The 20,719-nt window shown below is 40.7% G+C and overlaps 2 protein-coding genes and 1 non-coding gene across 3 annotated transcripts; 1 reads left to right on the top strand and 2 right to left on the bottom strand.

The window, feature by feature from the left end:
• The first annotated feature begins 220 nt into the window (after positions 1-220).
• On the top strand, positions 221-20,400 carry LOC133237031 (uncharacterized). Its single transcript, XM_061399374.1, has 3 exons — positions 221-550; positions 5,411-5,780; positions 17,605-20,400. Exons 1-3 carry the CDS (start codon positions 258-260, stop codon positions 17,926-17,928), a joined length of 987 nt encoding a protein of 328 aa, XP_061255358.1. The 5' UTR covers positions 221-257; the 3' UTR covers positions 17,929-20,400.
• Positions 12,009-12,907, bottom strand: LOC133236976 (histone H1.3). The gene has a single exon (XM_061399317.1). The coding sequence runs from the start codon at positions 12,817-12,819 to the stop codon at positions 12,154-12,156; it is 666 nt and encodes a 221-aa protein (XP_061255301.1). The 5' UTR covers positions 12,820-12,907; the 3' UTR covers positions 12,009-12,153.
• TRNAI-AAU (transfer RNA isoleucine (anticodon AAU)) lies at positions 19,370-19,443 on the bottom strand. Its single transcript has one exon. It is a non-coding gene; the product is annotated as a tRNA-Ile (tRNA).
• Positions 20,401-20,719: the final 319 nt, after the last annotated feature.

The following is a 20,719-nucleotide window of genomic DNA, read 5'->3' as shown; positions in this document are numbered from 1 at the left end:
ACAAAAGAATGTTTTTAAACGCCCTTAAACAGGACTCTTTCAGGTGAAATTCAGGGAATGAGCAAAGAAATTTTCTTTTCTCGACTCCGCCCCACAGACTCTCAGGCGTTTGTGGGCTGGGATAAATTAGGTTACGAATAAGCCCCTCCCCTACCCGCCTTTTTTTGTAGTTTTCAAATAGGTCCGCGACCGGACTATAAGAATTTCGCCCCATGTCATTTAAATTTGTGTATAGATTTCCTGACTTAGGTTTAACAATGTCTGGACGAGGTAAAGGTGGAAAAGGTCTTGGGAAAGGAGGCGCGAAGCGTCACCGTAAGGTTCTGCGGGATAACATTCAAGGTATTACTAAACCCGCGATCCGCCGCTTGGCTCGTCGCGGTGGGGTCAAGCGCATCTCTGGCCTCATTTACGAGGAAACTCGCGGGGTGCTGAAAGTGTTCTTGGAAAACGTGATTCGGGACGCGGTCACCTACACCGAGCACGCCAAGCGAAAGACGGTGACGGCCATGGACGTCGTCTACGCGCTGAAACGTCAGGGACGCACTCTCTACGGATTTGGCGGCTAAGCCGGAACCCACACATAAGGTTTCTGTGCCAGTTTACCAGGCCCTTTTCAGGGCCACCTATCTGTTCACTTGAAAGAGCTCTTCACTAAGCTGGTTTTGTTCTTTTTTTTTTCTATTGCGAGGAAATGGGGCTTAGTGAACTTGTGATCTCGGGGTGTAAGTAACTGCTTTAATACTCGTTTGTGTGAAAGTGAAGTTGCTCAGTCTTGTTCGACTCTTTGCGACCCCATGGACTGTAGCCTACCCGGCTCCTCTGTCCATAGGATTTTCTAGGCAAGAATACTGGAATGGGTTGACATTTCCTTCAGGGAATCTTTGGAACCCAGGTCTGCATTGTAGGCAGACGCTGTTATCATTTGTGTACCTGTGCATTAAATGTTTGCTCTGCGTTGCAGTTACAGTGCCCCATAATGGCTTTTAAATTGTGGAACTCTTACTAGGAACCTTTAGTCTGCAAAATTAATGAATTTCGTAAGTTTTTTAAATAAGACATTGATAATAGGCTGTAAGTTGCATTGGTGAGCAAATGCAAGTACTACTTTAATAGCCTCACATCTCAAGACAACCTGATAAACAGCTGCTAGGAAAGAAACTCAAGACGAGGTACAATGAAAGACAACTAAAGGAAGTGAAGGCACCCGTGAGGAGGCTTACGTGGCACGAGGGCCATAAACTACCGGGTCAAGTTTTGTTTTGTTTAATCTACAAAGAATTTGGGATTTGTTTCCTGCCTTGTCAAATCTAGTCCCTGGTAGTCTATAATAAAGCAACAACTAATTCACCTGATGAACCATCCGGATTCTTTTCTCATATATAACGTCAGAAAGCTAGCTATAAACACATGGACATCTAGCCCTGTGCTGGGACTCAGCCACACCAGAGTTTTTCATATGTCAGCATTTGCAAAGAAAAGGGGAAAGAAGTCCCCGAAGCATTAACTGAACAAAGTCGTCTGTCTTGGCTTCAAGACAAAGTAACTGGCAAAGCCCTGTTTAAAAGGACTTCAAGATATTAGATGCCCTTAAGTATATTTCCTACCAGCAGGCCATTTGAACCAATCCCAGTACTGTGGGGGCAGGTGTGAGGGGAAGAGGGAAGGAAAAGACAAGTGTTAGGTAACTGCTTTTTGATCATACTGGGTCCTGTGATGGTCTCTTAAGGTGGCCCACACGATTTCTAGTCTTAATGTTCGCCGTTGTGTGATCAAGCCCCTGGACTGTGGATGTGACCTGTGACCTCTTTTTACCCATCATAGCATGTGACCATAGGTGACAGGATATAAAAAACTTTGTGATTATGACTAGGTGATCAATAAGACTGTAACATCTTCCAATCTTTTGCGTGCTGGTTTGGTTTTTTATTATAAATTTTATTTATTTTTGGCTGCAATAGGTCTTCATTCCTGCACGCAGGCTTTCTCTAGTTGCATGGGCTTCTCATTGTGGTGATGTCTCTTGTTGCAGAGCACGGGCCCTAGGGTGCGCGGGCTTCAGTAGCTCTGGTTCAAGGGCTCAATATTAGTTGCCCTGTGGCATGTGGAATCTTCCTGGACTCGGAATCAAACACCTATCCCCTAATTTGGGAGGCAGATTCTTAACCACCGGCCCACCAGGGAAGTCCTGCATGCTGGTTTTGACAAACCAAGCATCTCTGTTGTCCAAATGACAAGAAACTCAGAGGGCACTTTAGGAACTGAGGGAAGACTAGCAGCCTATAAGGGCTTTAAGCCAACAGTCAAGAAGAAAATATGATTCTCAGTCCTAAAACTACAAAGAACCAACCACTAAGTGAGTTTGGAAGCATATATTTCCCCAATCAAGAGACCACAACCCTGCATAACACCCCAACAGCATCCTTATAGAAGACCCAGATAAAACATGCCCAGACTCACAGAATCTGTGTGATAATACATGTGGGAAGCTAGTAACTTCAAGGCTATCTGTTATCCATCAATAAAGACAGCCAGCACATTTGGAATCTTCATCTAAGATTCTAAAGATTCTACCATGTCATCTAAAATAACAGATATATTTACCTGAAACTACAGTCTTTATCTAAGGGGAAAACAAAATTTAAAAACAAATTAAAACTTTAACAAACATTGTTTCACAATTAGATGAACCTCCATACTCCTCACAAACACACAATACACTCTGGCATGTACATTCATAGTGCCTAGCTGATGTACCAAATAGCAAGTCTGTAGGTCATGAAAAGTACTGAAAACAATTTATCGATGTTATTTTACTTTCAGCAATACAGAAACTATAAAATTTTCAGGAAAACTATGCATTTCTTTCCATATCCTCTGTCTTCCCTGCACTTCTACATCTTATTTCTGTTTCTTTTGATTTTTTTTTTCTTCACCTGTGTAAATGAATACAGAACCTACAGCTGACTGAAGGTAGGGCATATAAAAATTAAAAACTGTCTCAAAATGAGGGTTTCAGACCCTGCTTCAGCACAATGTAGGATTAATTATATCAATAATAGACTCAAGGAAAATAAAGTGAACTTTTTTTATTTTTAATGTAAATTTGAACAATCACCTTTGAAATAGTCTACCCTAGTGGTTGAGATTAAACTCTTGCGATTCCACTAAATACCCTAGGCCCATATACTGACATGGGCCTAAATACCCTAGGCCCATATAAATGACATTTTGAGCCTATTTGTACAAACACATTCTCATGACTAATATTTGTGAAACACATAAGATTATTTGAAACAGGGACCCCAAACACAAGTGCTATCATTAAACAATTTTAAGTCCATAGGAAATCACCAGAACAATTTTAAATCTAAACAATGAGTGGATATAAGAACAATTTAAAAGATTTTAAGGAACAAAACATTAAAACTAGAATACTAGAATTTCCTAATACTTATTACAATACACAATTATTTCAAATTCTTTGCTGCACTAAAGAACAAAAATTAACCTCTCATATTGTATTATGGTTTCCTGCGTTTTAAAGAATGACTTTTAAAAAATGTAAAAAGCTAGAAAATCTTGATATTATAGCCCTCATTATACAAAAATTAGTAGCTCTATAAGGAAACATTGAGGAATACTAGAGGTAGAGAAAATTTTTACTTGGAGCTGGTGTAATTTGGTGATAACCTTGGTGCTCTTGAACACTGAGTCCTTGGTCATTTCCATGTACAAGAGCAGGCACATGGCCCTTTGGATCACCCTGAATGTGATGGTCCAGCACTTTGTGATGGTAAAGCACTTATGTGCCAAGCGCGACATCTCGCCGCCCCCCGCCCCCCATATCTCGATGTTGTGGTTGACAAACGAGTTCTTGATGCCCAAGTCCTTGGTCAAGATGCCAGTGACCAGGTGAACCTACTTAAGCATTTTATAGACAGACCTATACAGAACAGCTCTCCTTAAACCCAGTTTTCTATTTCCTGCCATCTTCCTTCTGGACCTTGGTCACCACCTTCTTTTTTGGACCCTTTTTTGAGGCTGGGGTCTTCTCTGGTAGCTAAGACGATAAAGAATAGGCTTGCAATGCAGGAGACTCGGATTCGATCCCTGGATCAGGAAGATCCCCTGGCGGAGGAAATGGCAACCCACTCGTTTCCTTGCCTGGAGAATCCCATGGACAGAGAAGCCCGGTGGGCTACAATCCATGGAGGTCGCAAAGAGTCGGACACGAATGAGTGACTAATATTATTTGAGGCTGGGGCGTATTTAGCTATCTCTGGCGTGGAAAACAGCATGAAAAATGGGGAAACAAACCCGAGGAGAACAAGACATCACAAGAATTAAATCACGGATACAAGCAAAGACTCACAAATCTGATCTTTAATTGGATATAAACTGACCAATAGATAAGTAGTATGTAAATTAAGGTTCAAAAACTGCTTTCTTTATTGGGTCAAAAAGAAAGGCGTTCATGTATTCCTATAGGTTGATTAAGAACAGTTACATGACATAAATCATTCAATTAAAAATCGATAAAACTTTTTAATTACAGGAAAGTCTTCGCGTTTGGATGTGAAAACTAGGTAAAGAAATCCTATTATGTAGCCGAGTCAAATCTTCATAAAAGCACTGTGGGTTTGTCTCGGACACCTTGAGACTCTAGGAAAGAGTCCCGAGATTCTAGCCCATTGCAGTGTGCTAAAGGCTCTCGATCGCCGCCATCTTTTTAAGGTTCCGCACTGCAAACCTTTTTTGACGGATGTCGCCATTAACCCCAGATTGACATTTTAAATGCGTTAAAACCATAGAACAGAGCCAAATTACCAGTTTTGAGTCAAACGAGAAAATAACCATTAGAGATTCCAGAATATTGGGATTTTGCTGTGTCCCCTTAATAATACAAAATTCTTCACATCTTAACAGTATGTACTAAAAGACCATGCTACCGGGAATGAGACATTAACTGTAGATGTGAAATAGGACTCGAGAGGCTTAGACGGTGAATTCTTAAACAGGGGACAATTATCGGGATTAGAATCCTGATGAAAAAGAGTTAACTATGCATAAAATGGCAGGTGTATGAATTCTAAAGGGCTTTCATGGACACATTCTATTTTTTATATCCCAAACAGGAGAAAAGTTCAACATTACTGAATGATTAATGTGCTTGTGGACCATACTTGACAGCGTACTATCAATAAAGCAACTCGGAAAATGCCTTTTTTTTTTTTTTTTAAGGGGAATATGGCTGCTGATTGAAATGAACCAATCCGAGATCTGCACCGGATGGATGAACCAATGTTAAATAGCTCGAAGCACTTCCGGAATTAAGCAGCCCGTGAGTCACAGGAATTGCCCACAATCCAATCAGAGTGATTCTGGTCCTTTATAAATACAGGAGCAACCCTCCTAGTCTAATCCCTTTGTCTTGCAGGCTAGCTATGGCGCGGACTAAGCAAACGGCTCGAAAGTCTACCGGCGGCAAGGCGCCGCGCAAGCAACTGGCTACCAAGGCGGCCCGTAAGAGCGCGCCGGCCACCGGCGGCGTGAAGAAGCCTCACCGCTACCGCCCGGGCACGGTGGCTCTGCGCGAGATCCGCCGCTACCAGAAGTCTACGGAGCTGCTGATCCGCAAGCTGCCGTTCCAGCGGCTGGTGCGCGAGATCGCGCAGGACTTCAAGACCGACCTGCGCTTCCAGAGCTCGGCGGTGATGGCGCTGCAGGAGGCGTGCGAGGCCTACCTGGTGGGACTCTTCGAGGACACCAACCTGTGTGCCATCCACGCCAAGCGCGTCACCATCATGCCCAAGGACATCCAGCTTGCCCGCCGCATCCGCGGAGAAAGGGCATAAATTGGCTGAATTGTCGACTGACAATAACTTAAACCCAAAGGCTCTTTTCAGAGCCAATCACTTGATCTATGAAGGGTGCTGTAATATGTGAATGGAACACAAGTTTGGCAGAGGTTTTAGAAACCTATGTGTATGCAGCTGCTTAGGAAGTCCTACGCTCTAAGTTTTCAATGTAGCAACTACCTCCACGACTTAAACGCTTCTATTTTGCCTTATTGTATGTTCTGCACACTTAGGCGTGGTACATGGATTTCGTGTGTGTGTGTGAGCTGTTTTATCTCGGGACTCACTAAGGGAAAAAACAAGAACCAGGTGGTAAATGTAACAGAAACAAGTCTAAATAAATGTTCAGGCCAAGATAGCCATCGTAAGAAATAGAAGTTTATACATGAAATAATTGTTCCTGGAAGTCTGTCAGGTATTGAGACTTGGATGCTGAGAACTGGAAAGCCATGACTCTTGTAAGGAAAGAAAGTATATTCATATTTCCAATAATGAAGACATTTTTCATGCCAAATAAAAGCATTCCATATTAGAACATTGTTTCCCATGTTACATACTTTCTTTGAGATTATAGCACAGTGAGTTTTTTAATGTCTGTTTCTGTCTCAGATGATGGATGTCAGATGAGGCCCACGAAGGCACGAAAAATATCTATAGTAAATCCACCAGAACATCTAGAACAGTTCTTTGTATTAAATTCTCAAGAAATTTAGTGAAATTAGAATTTAAAAGTTGTTAGACAAACAGGAATTACCATTCAATGTATTGTTGATTATAGGAGTAAAAGATTGATAGAGTTCATGTTAGTTTAATACTAAATAGTTTTATCACATAGAAATAAATTGACGGTTGCATTATTGAGTTGGCCAGAAGTCATGTATTAGTCTGTGAAAGCTCCATAAATAAGATAAACTCAACAGGTATCTCCAAATATCTATTATTATTATTGTTAGTGCTTTACAAATGAGGAGACTGAAACTAAAAAATTTATAGGTAAAAAGGAGTAGAACCAAAAATATTTCCCCTTTAAGCATTACTATAGTTAACAACAGTATTAGTGTGATCCTCAGTACTTAACCCTGAGGCTTAATTCCTAAGATGAGCCGTCATAAGAAAACTGACATGTTTATCTAAATGTTTTCGTATATGTTAAAGGAAATGGGTAGATTTTGAAAATGTACAGGGTCACATAGAACTGTGTTCAATTATACTACAATTATTACAGTCAGTTGCACAGAAATAGAATTGATGAACAGCTATAAAAATAAAACATTAAAATTGAGTTTTTAGCCTTTCTGCTCATTATCTAAACAATGATGTTGCTAGCTGACACACACACAATTTTTTTTTTTAATGTTAAATACATTGAAAAGCTAGTGCTTAATATGAGACCTTTTTAAATGAATTTGTATTTTATTGGGAAAATGTCACAAATCTAAATCACATGACATTTTATAGGTACCTGTTGGAACATTAACTTGTATAACCATTTCAACCTTACCTGGTTGCCTATAACTATATAACTAAACACAAATATATAATCTCTGAATAATCAGTATCTTTATTTTATGAAAATGATAGCTAAAAAATCAAGATGATTCAGAAATACCATTTCATACTTTCCCCATTTCCTGCCTACCACATGTGCACACAGGTAAATTTTTATATTCTACATTTGAAGACTTACTGCAAAGGTGTTATATTTAAGGTTTTGGTTTTTTTTTTCTTTTTTTTTGCTATTTTGTTTTCATTTGGGGATGTCTTTCTTTTCAGAAGCCCCAACACCTTAGATGGCAGTAAAGGAGCTAGTACAGTGCCTAAGTTAAGCCATTGGGAGGAGAGTAATAGAGCCTCATACAGAAAAACAGTAAATGAAATCACTGAATCTGATTATCTGGAGATAATCCCACCATCTGACAGGATTTTAAAGACTGGTCAATTAAAAACACACCTAGAGTATTGGGAAAAACAAGACAAAGAAAACTAATGACCTAGGGTTTAGTTTAATGAGAAAAGATGCATTATAAATATTCCCTTGATAATAATGGTACTGAAGTATTAATGTCATCAAGGCACATTAGCAGGGAAACTAGATTTTTTTTAATTAGGGGAACTTATTCATTGAGATGGAACCTGAGATGAAATTGGAAAGATTATTCCAGGTAGAAAGGAGAGAATTACAGATGAATAGAATTGTCAAAACAAACAAAAGAAGCAGCAACAACAAAAGGCTATAATAAAGTTCCCCATTGAACCAAAGGCTAATAGGGAGCAAGTAATAATTTTTATATGACAGATGATCAGAATTTAGGAATTAGGGGCTGGAGAAAGTAATTAGGAAGAACCAGTTAGGAACAACCTGGTTACAATACTAGTTAGGAAGCAATGGAATCATCCCAGGTGTAAGAGGACAAGGAGAGAATGTGAGAGGGGAGAAAATGTCAGATTATATAAACATTGGCTTCCCTCATAGCTCAGTCGGTAAAGAATCTGCCTGCAATGCAGGAGACATGGGTTCGATTCCTGGGTCGGGAAGATTCCCCCGGAGAAGGAGATGGCAACTCACTCCAGCATTCTTGTGTTAAGAATCCCATGGACAGAGAAGCCTGGTGTACTATAGTTCATGGGGTTGCAAGAGTCGGACAGGACAGAGTGACTTTCACTACTACTACTATATAAACATCTACCTGCTTTAGTGACTGAGTGACATGAGTAATCAAGGCCTCCACACAGTGACATGAACTCAGTCTACCTCCTGCAGTTATAAGGAGTCAGGTAATTACTAAGTAGAAGTAAGAAAATAGTAACTTCAGGCTGGTTTGAAAGATTTTTAATACATTTGGCTTAGATTTATGCCATATGCCTAAGTACCCTCCTGCATTTAAGAAAATATGAACATGCCCTTCACACCTTCCAAGCTAAACCTTTTTTTTTTCCTTTTAGTATATTTTGCAGACAACTACTCATACAGGCTCCTGTCCGATATGTCATCTTTAAATGTCGATCTGTTGAGTTTTCCTAAACCTGGATATTGCCACTGTACCTGACAGACCACCTTTGTTCACCAAAAGAACATCAGAACTCCAAGGATGAATGTTTCAGAATGCTCTCCTAGGGATGTGGCTTTGGGACAGGAATACGCTTTCTGATCTTCCATCTTCCTGGTGCAGAATATCAAGCCGTCTTTGTCTTCTTTACCCATTCCCAAGTTGTTCATTTTAAGCTGCTTTAAGTGCAACGAAACTTGGGAAGATGGAGAAAGATTTAAACAAGTTCTGATTTCCTAGGAAATTAGAAAATGTCCAAGGGAAAGGAATATGAATACTAATTTACAGAAACCAGACTAAAACTAGAAGAGCATTGAATGAATGATGTTTAATTACTTCTGGTACATTCCAAAGGGATTGTGAATTGGATAGGTCACAAAGGGTCTCAAACAGAAATACATGAATGCTATGTCTTTCTGGATGGGCATCAAAATGAAATAGAGAACTCATTTTCCAGTAGGCATAACAGATGGGGAACAGTGGAGAGAAAATGAGAGTAGGAAGAAAGAAACTTTGAGACTTTGTGTTTGAGACTCAGGTGCACTATTTATTGACAAGATGATGCTGGCCATTTCATCTTTCTAAGCCACAATTTTCTTAACTGTAAAACAAATAGCATTGAGAATTCCCTTGTAGTCCAGTGGTTAGGACTTGGTGCTTTCACAGCAAAGGCTGGGTTCAATTCCTGCTTGGGGAACTAAGACCCCAAAAGACTGTCTATCCAGTACACACTAATAATAATAATCATAAACAAGGAGTTTAGCTATACCTACTGCAAGAGCTTTAGAGTGAGGTAGGTATAGAAGAGCTTTGTAAAATGTAATTAACTACAGATACTGTATAGTACCACTCTTATTGAATGTCACATTCCCACATAATTCTTATTCCTCATCATTCTTCATCAGAAGCAAACTCATTCTGGTATTAAAGACTTCAAGGGTCTCTTCCCTCTTAACTTTCCCATTTGATGCAATCTATTATATTCAAAAAGACTCTTGAGCAACCATTTCACATTTTCCCATTTATCCAAATATCAATCTCAACCAAACCACTGTCCTAAGAGACGGGATTTTTGGCTCTTTCTAGAAAGAAGAAAGTATGGAATGCAACTGCAATGGATGAAACATAAAATCTCATTTAGAAAAGCCAGAAAGATAATCACGGGCTATGTTTTTTTTCTTTAAAGTTGAAGAACTAAAATTTAATAAACTATTAACCAGTAAGGTGTGTATGTGTGTGTGTGTGTGTGTGTGTGTGTGTGTGTGTGTGAGGTGGGGCGGGGATATGCTGTAAGCAAATAAACAAGATGAAGCCTTTTAACCATGAGGTATTTGTCCACTGACAATCTGCTCAGGGACTCATGACTTGTATGGTGGATTCTATGGACACTCTGGGGAAACCTATAAACACCTTTCCAATATCATGTTTTAGAATACCAATACAAAAAAAGAAAGGCATATTAAAATATAATTTTAAAATGTATTTAAGTACATATAATGTGCTCCATCAGTCATATCAAATAACAAGGAGCAACAGGTGGAATAACAAATGTCAGTTTCAAGGACTCAGAATGATGTAAACTTTATTTCAAGATATCTTCAAAGTGATATTAAAACATCTGTGACAGCCACTGTTGAAAAACTCAATAAGGTCTGCAAAATCCATTGTAACTGCCTGTGCTCACAGACATACTATAAGGAAATGCTTAACTGCATTTAGTTTGCTAAGATAAGATGTAATTTTTCCCCAACCATGTTTACAACTGCCTACTGGTCTACAAAACTCAGATTTTTGTCAAGATTCATCAGTAAAACACAGTGGCATTCCCCTGAAATTAAAAACAGGATGAAGTGGAAATGACGAAACATCCATCTTCCTAGAACCATTTATTTGGCCCTGGTTACTGCGGCTCGAGGAGCTCTCTAAGCATTCTCCTTGCGTTTCCCAAAGCTTAATTATTTCTATTTATTATCCACCAAAAGATAGGAGAACCATGCCAACCATGGCTCCCTGGGCCCTATCAACATCTTAGCGGTTAAGAATTTGATAAATGGGTAAATTATAAACCGCCAGGAGTGGCTTTTACACTTTTTTTTTTTTTTAACAATTTTTTTTTTACTATACCTTAGTGTTAGGGTTGCCTCCTCCAGTGGCTCAGCTGTGAAAAATCCGCCTACAATGCAGGAGATACAGGTTCGATTCCTGGGTCGGTAAGATCCCCTGGAGCGCGTAATGGCAACCCACTCCAGGATCCTTGCCTGGAAATCCCAAGGACAGAGGAGCCTGGCGGGCTACAGTCCATGGGGTCGAAAGTAGTCGGACGACTGAGCAGTTCACACTGTCAGCATAGTAGGAACAATTATGCAGATTCAGGCAGAGTATCAATAGTATCAAGGTCCCCTCGAATAGGACAATTCATTAAGCGGGGGGAAAAATGCAAGCTTTTCAACTCCTTCCAAGTTTACGAAAGTCCTCATATCTCAATCTCTAACTGACGCAGTATTTTCTCCTAGACACCAAGCAAATAAGCCCAGGAGTGCGTCCTGATTGGCTAATTCTCCTTAGAGGTTACAAACCAATGAGAAAGAAAACCTTACAAACATCCAGACGGTAAAAACCCATTCTTCAGGTTGCACTTTTTTTTGGAGGAGGAAAACAGGGCGGCAGAGTCCGAACAAAGGCCAAAAACCAGCTCCTCGCGGGCCAGGCTCCAGTTTCCCAGGGGCCGCGTGCATCGTCTGCTCCCCAAGGGTAACTACTCCGAACGGGTCGGGGCCGGGGTCCCGGTGTATGAGACCACCGTGCTGGAGTACAAGGCCGAGATACTGGAGCTGGCGAGGAACCGGGCCCATCACAAAACGTACACTACCCACCCCACCCCCGAAGCTTAAAATCCTCAACGAGGAACTTTGGGGTCGCGTTACCATCGCATAGTGCAGCGTCCTGCTCAACATCTCCGCTAAGGCCCAGAGCCGTCACAAGTGGCTCTTTTCAGAGCCACTGAACTCGCACTACAGGACTGTGACCACCATCATGGGATCCTGGAGTGCGCGCGCACCCGGACGCACACTCAGCTGTCCAATCACAGTAGAGCGGCAAATTTAAAAAAAAAATAATTACCTTTATTACAAAACTCATTGGTAAACCTAGGGATTTATGTCCGGTTAAGCTCTTTCACCTGAAATTAGTGGGTGGCTCTGAAAAGAGCCTTTGAGGTTTTCAAAGCAGGAGGTGCCGCTGAAGATTTACTTCTTCTTGGAGACCGCCTTCTTGGCCTTTGTAGCCTTGGGTTTGGCAGCTTTAGGTTTGGCTGCCTTGGGCTTGGGGGCTTTGGCCTTGGCCGGACTCTTAGTCGGCTTCTTCGGCTTGGCTGCCTTCGCCTTCTTCGGACTCTTGGCTACTTTCTTGGTCCCAGCAGCCGCAGCCGGCTTCTTAGCTTTCTTAGGGGTCTTCTTGGCAGCCTTCTTCGGAGTGGCCGCACCCGTGGATTTCTTGGGTTTCTTAGCCGCCCCAGCAGCCTTCTTGGGCTTGGCCGCGCCCGCCTTCTTCCCCTTGGGCTTGGCCTCCCCGGTGGCCGCCTTCTTGTTGAGCTTGAAAGAGCCAGAAGCCCCGGTACCCTTGGTCTGCACCAGGGTGCCCTTGCTCACCAGGCTCTTGAGACCCAGCTTGATGCGGCTGTTGTTCTTCTCCACATCGTAGCCGGCGGCCGCCAGTGCCTTTTTGAGCGCAGCCAGAGACACGCCACTGCGCTCCTTGGAGGCGGCGACAGCCTTGGTGATGAGCTCGGACACCGGGGGCCCGGACGCCTTGCGTTTTCCAGCGGCTACGCCCGATTTCTTCGCCTTCTTCTTAACAGGTGTTTTCTCTGCAGGTGCGGGAGCAGCAGGAGCAACCGGGGCCGTCTCCGACATGCTTCTGTTTAGCCAGGAAAGACAAAATAGTTAGGGTAAACTGTCAGAACGGCGTGTCCCGGGCGTCGCCGGCTGGGGGTTTATATAGAGAGTCGCTGAGTGATGATTGGTTGCCTGCTCTGTGCGCCGCGCGGCTAGGGAGGACTCCTCGGCTCTGCCGAGTGGCTGTGTTTTTTGCCCCTTAAAAAAGAAGAAAAATATAAGAAATCTGGGCATGAAATAATTAGGCATGTGGGGGAAACTGATCCGACACTCTTCAGGCTTCATTCCTGCCTTGTTTGCTATACCTAGTTTTAAAACCGGCTCCCTGAAACTTTCCTGATTCCCCCAACTCTCTTGGAAACTTCGGTCAAATTGAGACAACTTTCAGATTTTCCTTAAAATTACTAGTTCTCTCTGTTTCCTTTGCAAATCTTTCTTCCAGGGCATTGTCATACACATTGTTTTCTTTTCAACCCTATATAAATAACCTCATTTTTACTGAAATATACAAGGAAAATCGGTTTTTTCGCGAGAGCAATAGCACAGCTCTCCTGCAACTTGTTTGCACTAAGCACTGGGAATTGGCACTGGGGTAGAAAATTCTACGTACAAGATAGGTAACTATTTTAGTAAAAATTGACTTTTTAATAAAGTTTATGAGTGACGAGACTATAAACTGGGTTTGATTGCAGTGTTTCGTGATTTAAACGGACTTTTTGGAAGGCTGGGGTGTGGGGCTGCTCTGTTTGTTTTTCTAGATAAACAGCTCCAAACACAGTCTTTAAAACCTTCTTTCAAACTTAGTATAATAGATTTTTTAGACCCAAAATGGGCGTTAGAAATACCTCATGCCATCCTCAATGAAGAAAAGTGAATCATGAAGCCCCAGAATGGCAGTTCTATAATAATGAACCAGCTCTAAGCTCAAAAAACAGACACCTGGGGTAATATTGTAAATTGTTTAATGACAATCTGTCCATTAGCATTTTTTCTCCAATATTTAGCATACAATTGTGTACATATTTCCTATATTCCGAAATGATACTTAAAATACATATTTGATTTAACTGTTTTCAACATTGCAAATAGGCACACAGGGGGTTAGAAGAAAAAATTCTCCTTTAAATCATTTCTTGAGTCTTCATAACTTTCCTTGAGTTTTTACTAGCAAAATACAAAGGTGACTGTCACAACCTAAATTAATTGGCTGAATATGTTTACCTGAGGAGCTGAACTAACATTTCATACCAAATATGGTTGATTTACTACTCCATCTCTTTGTAACATGCAGAACTAATGGAATTGAATAAATATTAAATTATTAAGCACAAAATTAGTATCTATCAAATAATCAAATACTGAAACTAAGCCTCATGTTTGTCAAATAAACAGGAAAGATATTTTGGTGTTGTGATTTTTTTTCTCATAAATATCCCTACTTTCAAAAATCTAGTTCTTCTGGCCTACATTCAATAGTAACTTGAGAATTTTCTCATATAATTCCAAGACAGGATAATCAGTTTTAAAGATGTCATCTCTCCATACTTAACTAATTACATAGACATCACTTGGTTTGTTTTTCAATAGTTATTGTGGACTGACACTGTCTAAAACTAAACCTCTGGGACTTGAGACCATGTTATATACCAAATACAAATACAGTGTATAAAGAGGGAAGCTTAAAATTTTGGCTATGGAACATTCCAATTTTCCCAGGACAGGTATTTTATGAGTGTCTGGAGAAAAGGGCTACTTGTCATCCTCAATGATATCACTGTCAATAGCAACAGTAACGGTAATATAGGCCCGTTTCCTTTTCAAGCACATTGTATAGGCCCTTTTCCTTTTCGGGCCAGAGCCTAATACTATCAGTCCTCAAGATACAGGTAAAATTCAGATGTTTAAAACTTTACTATATTGGTAATCATTGTAGTCATAATATCAGTTGTTGAATATTTGTTGAACTTGTTCTCTAAGTTATATGTACTCAGTTTAAGATAGGTGAAAAGTACTTCCTACAGCAGATGTCACAATTTCTTTCTTATGCAACCACTGTTGGTTCCATGGCTATTTAGGTACCAAATAAGTGAGAAGACATTGGGCTCAGGGCCATTCGCTTCATTGTTTATAGGTCTCTGCCTTTCCTAGAGGACAATAATTGAGACATACTTTCACCTGAAAAATTCTTCCCCAGATGTTTATAGAATGATGGAGCTGTGCTGCATGTTATTGCTTGAGACCCAAGTACTTACACTCTTAACTGTAGTGTGGACAAGGTTCTTGAAAGCAGGATCATCCCCATGGGACTGTAAATTTGGAAAGTTTCTCCTGTTACTTATAACCCACAAAAAAAAAACTTGTGTTTATTACTTTTGAATCCTAAATCTACATAGAGTCTAAAACAGTGTATTTTTCTGCTAGACTAAGAATTCAACTATTTTTACCTTATAGTAAAAAATAAGAAAAACTAAAGTGAGACAAGTGATGGACATCTCACAACTTCATGTCCTCTTAATTTTGCTGTCAACACCCCACTCAACCATAGCCAGTGACTGTGAAATATTTAGGTAGTGTGCACCAGGACAAGCCACGGGGGCTGTATGTAAGCATTCTAAAATTCATTAACTTTCAAAAATTTAAGAAAAAAAGTGACTATGTTCACTAAATATCAAAAAGGCCAAATTAAAAATAAGAGCTATATAACAAATAGAGCATTGTGTTATAATCATGTGCTCAGAAAGGTAATGAGAAGTCACATCCATTTTAATTTTCTGTCAGATGATCTCACCTGAGGACATGCTTCTGCTTGAAACTCCCCTCCAAGCATAACTATATATTATTAATTTAATTTCCTAAAACAAAATTACTACACTCAAATTTCCAATTTCTTTCTTTAAATGTCCTTCTATCTGTAATATTGGGTACATCTAGAAGTTAACTAATTTCTATTATACTTCAAAAATATGCCAATCCTCAGTTCCAGCCGCAAGTCTCATTCTCATATATTTACCACACTCCATTTCTCAGGCTGGGGTAGAAGTTCTCCAGAAGAAATTTTCTATCAAAATACAGCCTAAACCAACCTACTACAATGATAGAAGTGTTTGTATCTGCACAATCACTACACTTACCTGTGGTTATTGAGCACCTATTAAATAGTAGTTAGTGACTGAAGAAATTATTTATTTAATTTGATTTCATTTTCACTAATTTAAATTTAAATAAGTACAGGTGGCTAGTGGCTAATGTAGGAAAGCACAGCTCTAAAACAACTCTCTCAAACCGGCCAAGTGGTTGGAGCAAACTACCCACTTGGCGATATTATTTAAAATGCTGTATCAATTCAGTAGACTTGGGGTTAGTCCTGAAATTCTCTAAGTCTAAGCTCCTGAGCCTGCCTACTCAATCGTTCATGTCTGACTCTTTGCAACATCATGTACTGCAGCCCGCCAGGGTCCTCTGTCCTTGGGATTTCCCAAGGCAAGAATACTGCAGTGGGTTGCCATTTCTACTCCAGAAGATCTTTCTGACTCAGGATCAAATCTGTGTCTCCTGCAACTACTTCACTGTTCGTACACGGTACTTGGAATATAATAGACCCTGAATTGTTGAATGGATGAATCAATGATTCTTGTTTAGTGTCTGTCTCAAAAAGGACAGCATGGGAGAACAAATTGTCTAAATCCACCGGTAAGCACACCTGAAATAAATCTCAAAAGTTTGTGACTCAGGAAATAATAATCCTCTAACTGCCTATACGGTAAACACCAGCAAAGAAGGGAGTTTTTTCTTAATGACCTCTGTAGTTACATAGAAGGCATTCAATGTGAATATGTGGAATGTGAGTAAATATTGGCATTTGCGTAGTAAACTTATCAATACCTATCATCGGTGTGTAGAACTTCAGTTATCCTTTTAACATGAACAGCATTTCAGTCAATAATTTTTTAAATGCGGTTAATTTGCAAATTCTTATTCAGTGGCAACCCACTGCAGTAGGGAAATCCCATGGAGAGGAGCCTGGAGGGCTACGATCCATGGGGTCGAAAGAGTTGGACATGACTTAGTCACTAACCCACCACCACAATTCATCATGCTGTATCTTCAATACTTCACTGACATAGATTCATGGTAGGTTGCAAAGACATTAGACCCCAGGATCAGAAAGCATCAGTTCTAACCCCAACAATGCTACTTATTAGAACAGAATTAGGTCTTCAAGCCTGGGATTCTTCATGTTCACAATGTAAATCGTGCTTTTCCAGAATACAGTGGAAATTCAATTAACTTTATCTCCCCTTCCTGAAGTTCCCGCTTTATCAGGAATGTTGAAACGATGTGTATCTACAGCTTTGCCAGACGGAAACGATCAGCCAAATTTGATAAATATTGCTAGGGAATTTAAGAAATACATTTTTAAAAGTATCTTCATATTTACAATTAGTTTTATTCTGCTTTCTGTCCCTTTTAATAGACAGATGTGGCAGAACAGCCTCCTTTTATTAAATAATAAAAATGGTGAGGAAACTTGTACAATATTAATTGAAAAAACTCACAGGGACATGTCTAGAGACCAGAAAACCAGCGTCTCTGGACCCCAGCCAGGAAACAGAAGAGTCAGACACCCAATAGCATTTCCACGCCCCCTTCCCTTCTTGGCAATACCAAACACCCAGTAAGATAGGGAAGAGGAGGGGGCAGAAGTCTAGTTCCCGCCCTCGCTGTTTCAGTTTCCTAAAAGGTCCGCAAAACTGATATATAAAGGGCTGCAGCTGGATCTCGGGTACTGGAAAAGAGCAATAGTTGCTTTTCGTCATGTCTGGTAGAGGTAAAGGAGGAAAAGGGCTCGGAAAAGGAGGCGCTAAACGCCATCGTAAAGTTCTGCGAGACAATATCCAAGGTATTACCAAACCTGCTATTCGGCGCCTGGCTCGTCGTGGTGGTGTGAAGCGCATTTCTGGGCTCATTTATGAGGAGACCCGCGGGGTGCTGAAGGTGTTCCTGGAGAACGTGATCCGGGACGCAGTCACCTACACCGAGCACGCCAAGCGCAAGACTGTTACCGCTATGGACGTGGTCTACGCGCTCAAGCGCCAGGGGCGCACCCTTTATGGCTTCGGCGGCTAAGTTGCCAAGTAGTTACGAAGCTTCTGCTTATTAAACAACGGCCCTTTTCAGGGCCACCCACTTGGTCATAAGAAGGGTTGTTACTTTTAAGTGAGTAAGCTAGAGGTATTACGCCTGATATCTAATGGCAATAGAAAGTTCGCGGTTTTAACTGCAAGCTAGTCATTGTTCGTCTTTAACTTTTTCAAGTTTGACGTCTCAAGATGGCGGTTCTCAGACGTGTTAATAGAACAAGGCCGAAGAAAATCTCGGGCAGTGGGACTGCTATTTTTTTTTCCTCAATCGGAGTGGATTGTAGCTGGAAGTGTAGTTTTCAATGTGTTTGAATTCATCTTATTTCACAAACGTTAAATTTGCTAGAATGTTCCACCGACCTAGCTCCTAGTGTCCTGTAGAGGGCACCTGAGACTGAAACAGCCTCCCTCCTACAGGAAACATTATAGATAGCCGTAGACAGATTGATCCATAGCTAATAAAGCCGGGTGGGAGGAACATTTAAAAATTGTCTTACCCAGTGCAGTCTTGAAGGACCCGTTGTAAACGTAGCGTGACTAAGAGGTCATCAGTCATCTTAACACTTTATTTCCAAAATATTGATAACGTGGCTTAAATTCCTGTGTTAGGTCAACCTATGGCCTCCCCACCTCATCTGACTAATCCTTACCGCTCCATTTTCCACTAGGCAGAAAAGATTGTCTTCAGACCTCCCTGCCACCTGCGTTCTAAGTCTTTCACTCCCTGAGAACTCGTATCTGTATCAGTGGAAACACTGGTGTGGGTGAACACATCCAGGGACAGTTTCATTCTGTGCTTGTTTTCTCAAGATAGATATTAATGGAGCCCACTTCCACTATCAATAACTATCAATAACTTAATTGTACAACGAATTACTTGGTCATCCTTATTTAACAATAGTGATGTCCCAGCTTAAGGTTTTAATATTCCTCTTTCCTGTGTATGTTTTAGTGTCTGTCACTTACTAGATCCTTCCCGTTTATGAAATCTCCAAGGCTTGGATAATCTGGAGTCACTGTCTGCTTATCTTTTCATGATTATATGTCGTGGCTCCTCTAGCCCGTGGGATTTTCTAGGCAAGAAGCAAGAATACTGGAGTGAGTTGCCATTTCTTTCTCTAGCGGATCTTCCGAACCCAAGGATCGAACTGGGGTCGCCAGCAACTCCTGCCTTGTCAGGCAGATTGTTTTACACCGAGCCACGTGGGAAGTCCAAGGGAGGAGGGGAGGACGCCAAAGGATGAGCTAAATAGCATTCTCCGGGACACAGTGGTGGTCAGAGAAGCCTGGAGTCCTACGGTCCGAGAGGTAGCAAAGAGTAGGACACGACAACAACGGGACTCTACCCACTATTCCCAGGTCTGTGTAGGTTTAAGAGGCAAATTTCCTCAGAAAATAGTTGTGGACCTCCTGGGTACCAAAGAAAGTGGCCCGTACGGGGATCGAACCCGCGACCTTGGCGTTATTAGCACCACGCTCTAACCAACTGAGCTAACCGGCCCTGTTCTTTTCTTCAGAGAAGAATATCCTTCCCATAGTTTCCAGAGACCTTTGAATGGGCAAATCTAAAACTATATTTCTAATCTCGTTACATGAGACTTCGTTTATTACTCCTGACTTCATAACCTTCTCACAGTGTTCCGTTGTTCCTTTCTTCCTCACCAAGATCCTATGTTCTCCGTGATGTTTCTCGGTTTGCTTCTTTGGCTCCTATTCCTGGCTTGTGATTCGTCCCAAACAACAAACTCTTGTTCTCCATTATCAATTTGTAAACCCTCCTTGAGCTATCTCTTCCAGAATGTGCCATAAATGGTAAGACACCAAAAAAAAAAAAAAAAAAATGGTAAGACACATGGCACCCCAAAAAGAATTTAATAACAACTATAACTTAGACTATGCTACCCCAAAATACTCCAGTATGGCATAAAAATTATTTTCAGCAAACGAACTTGAAGAACAGCTGATGTAAGAATGGGGCTCTGACTTCCCTTTTTCTTCCCCAAAGCAGATAATTATTCCATATGAAAGGTGCCATCCCTTTACCAGGAAAAAATAAACAATCTTGTCACCAAAAAATGGGGAGTCCAAGATAAGAGAAATCTGTACAAACAGACCTTGTTAAAATAATCCTACTCCTGATGGCTTGGGTGGTTACGGCCGTGGTGGTGGAGGCAGTGGCGGTTATTATGGGCAAGGTGGCATGAGTGGAGGTGGATGGCGTGGGATGTACTAAAAGCATAACCACACATACAAAAGTCCTGACAACAGCATCTGGTCTACTAGACTTTCTTACAGAATTACTTTCTTTTGTATTTTAAGAACTTTATAATGACTGAAGGAACGTGTTTTCAAAATATTATTTGGTAAAGCAACAGATTGTGATGGGAAAATCTGTTTTTTGTAGGTTTTATTTGTTGCATACTTTGACTTAAAAAAATAAATTTTTATATTCAAACCACTGATGTTGATACTTTTTATATAATTACTCCTGAGAATGTGCTGCTTTCATAAGATTTGGGTTGATGTATTTTACTATTAGCTCTACACGAAGTAGTTTAATCTTAAGAGGACAATGGTTCACCTCTGCATAAACTACAAGTCTTAATAAGCAGACATCTGGAATAGAGCTTGGAGAATAATTAGTGTTACTCTTTAATTTCTCCTGGACAACACTGTAAATATAAAACCTAAAGATGAGTTTAGGTAACTTCAGGAGTATAAATTGGCTAATTCTATATTTTCAGACATTTATCTGGCATAGCTCTAAAATGTTAAAA

Source organism: Bos javanicus, chromosome 23, assembly GCF_032452875.1.
Source record: "Bos javanicus breed banteng chromosome 23, ARS-OSU_banteng_1.0, whole genome shotgun sequence".
NCBI lineage: Eukaryota > Metazoa > Chordata > Mammalia > Artiodactyla > Bovidae > Bos > Bos javanicus.
The sequence above is the reverse complement of the archived record's forward strand: the minus strand, read 5'-3'. Positions and strand labels throughout refer to the sequence as shown.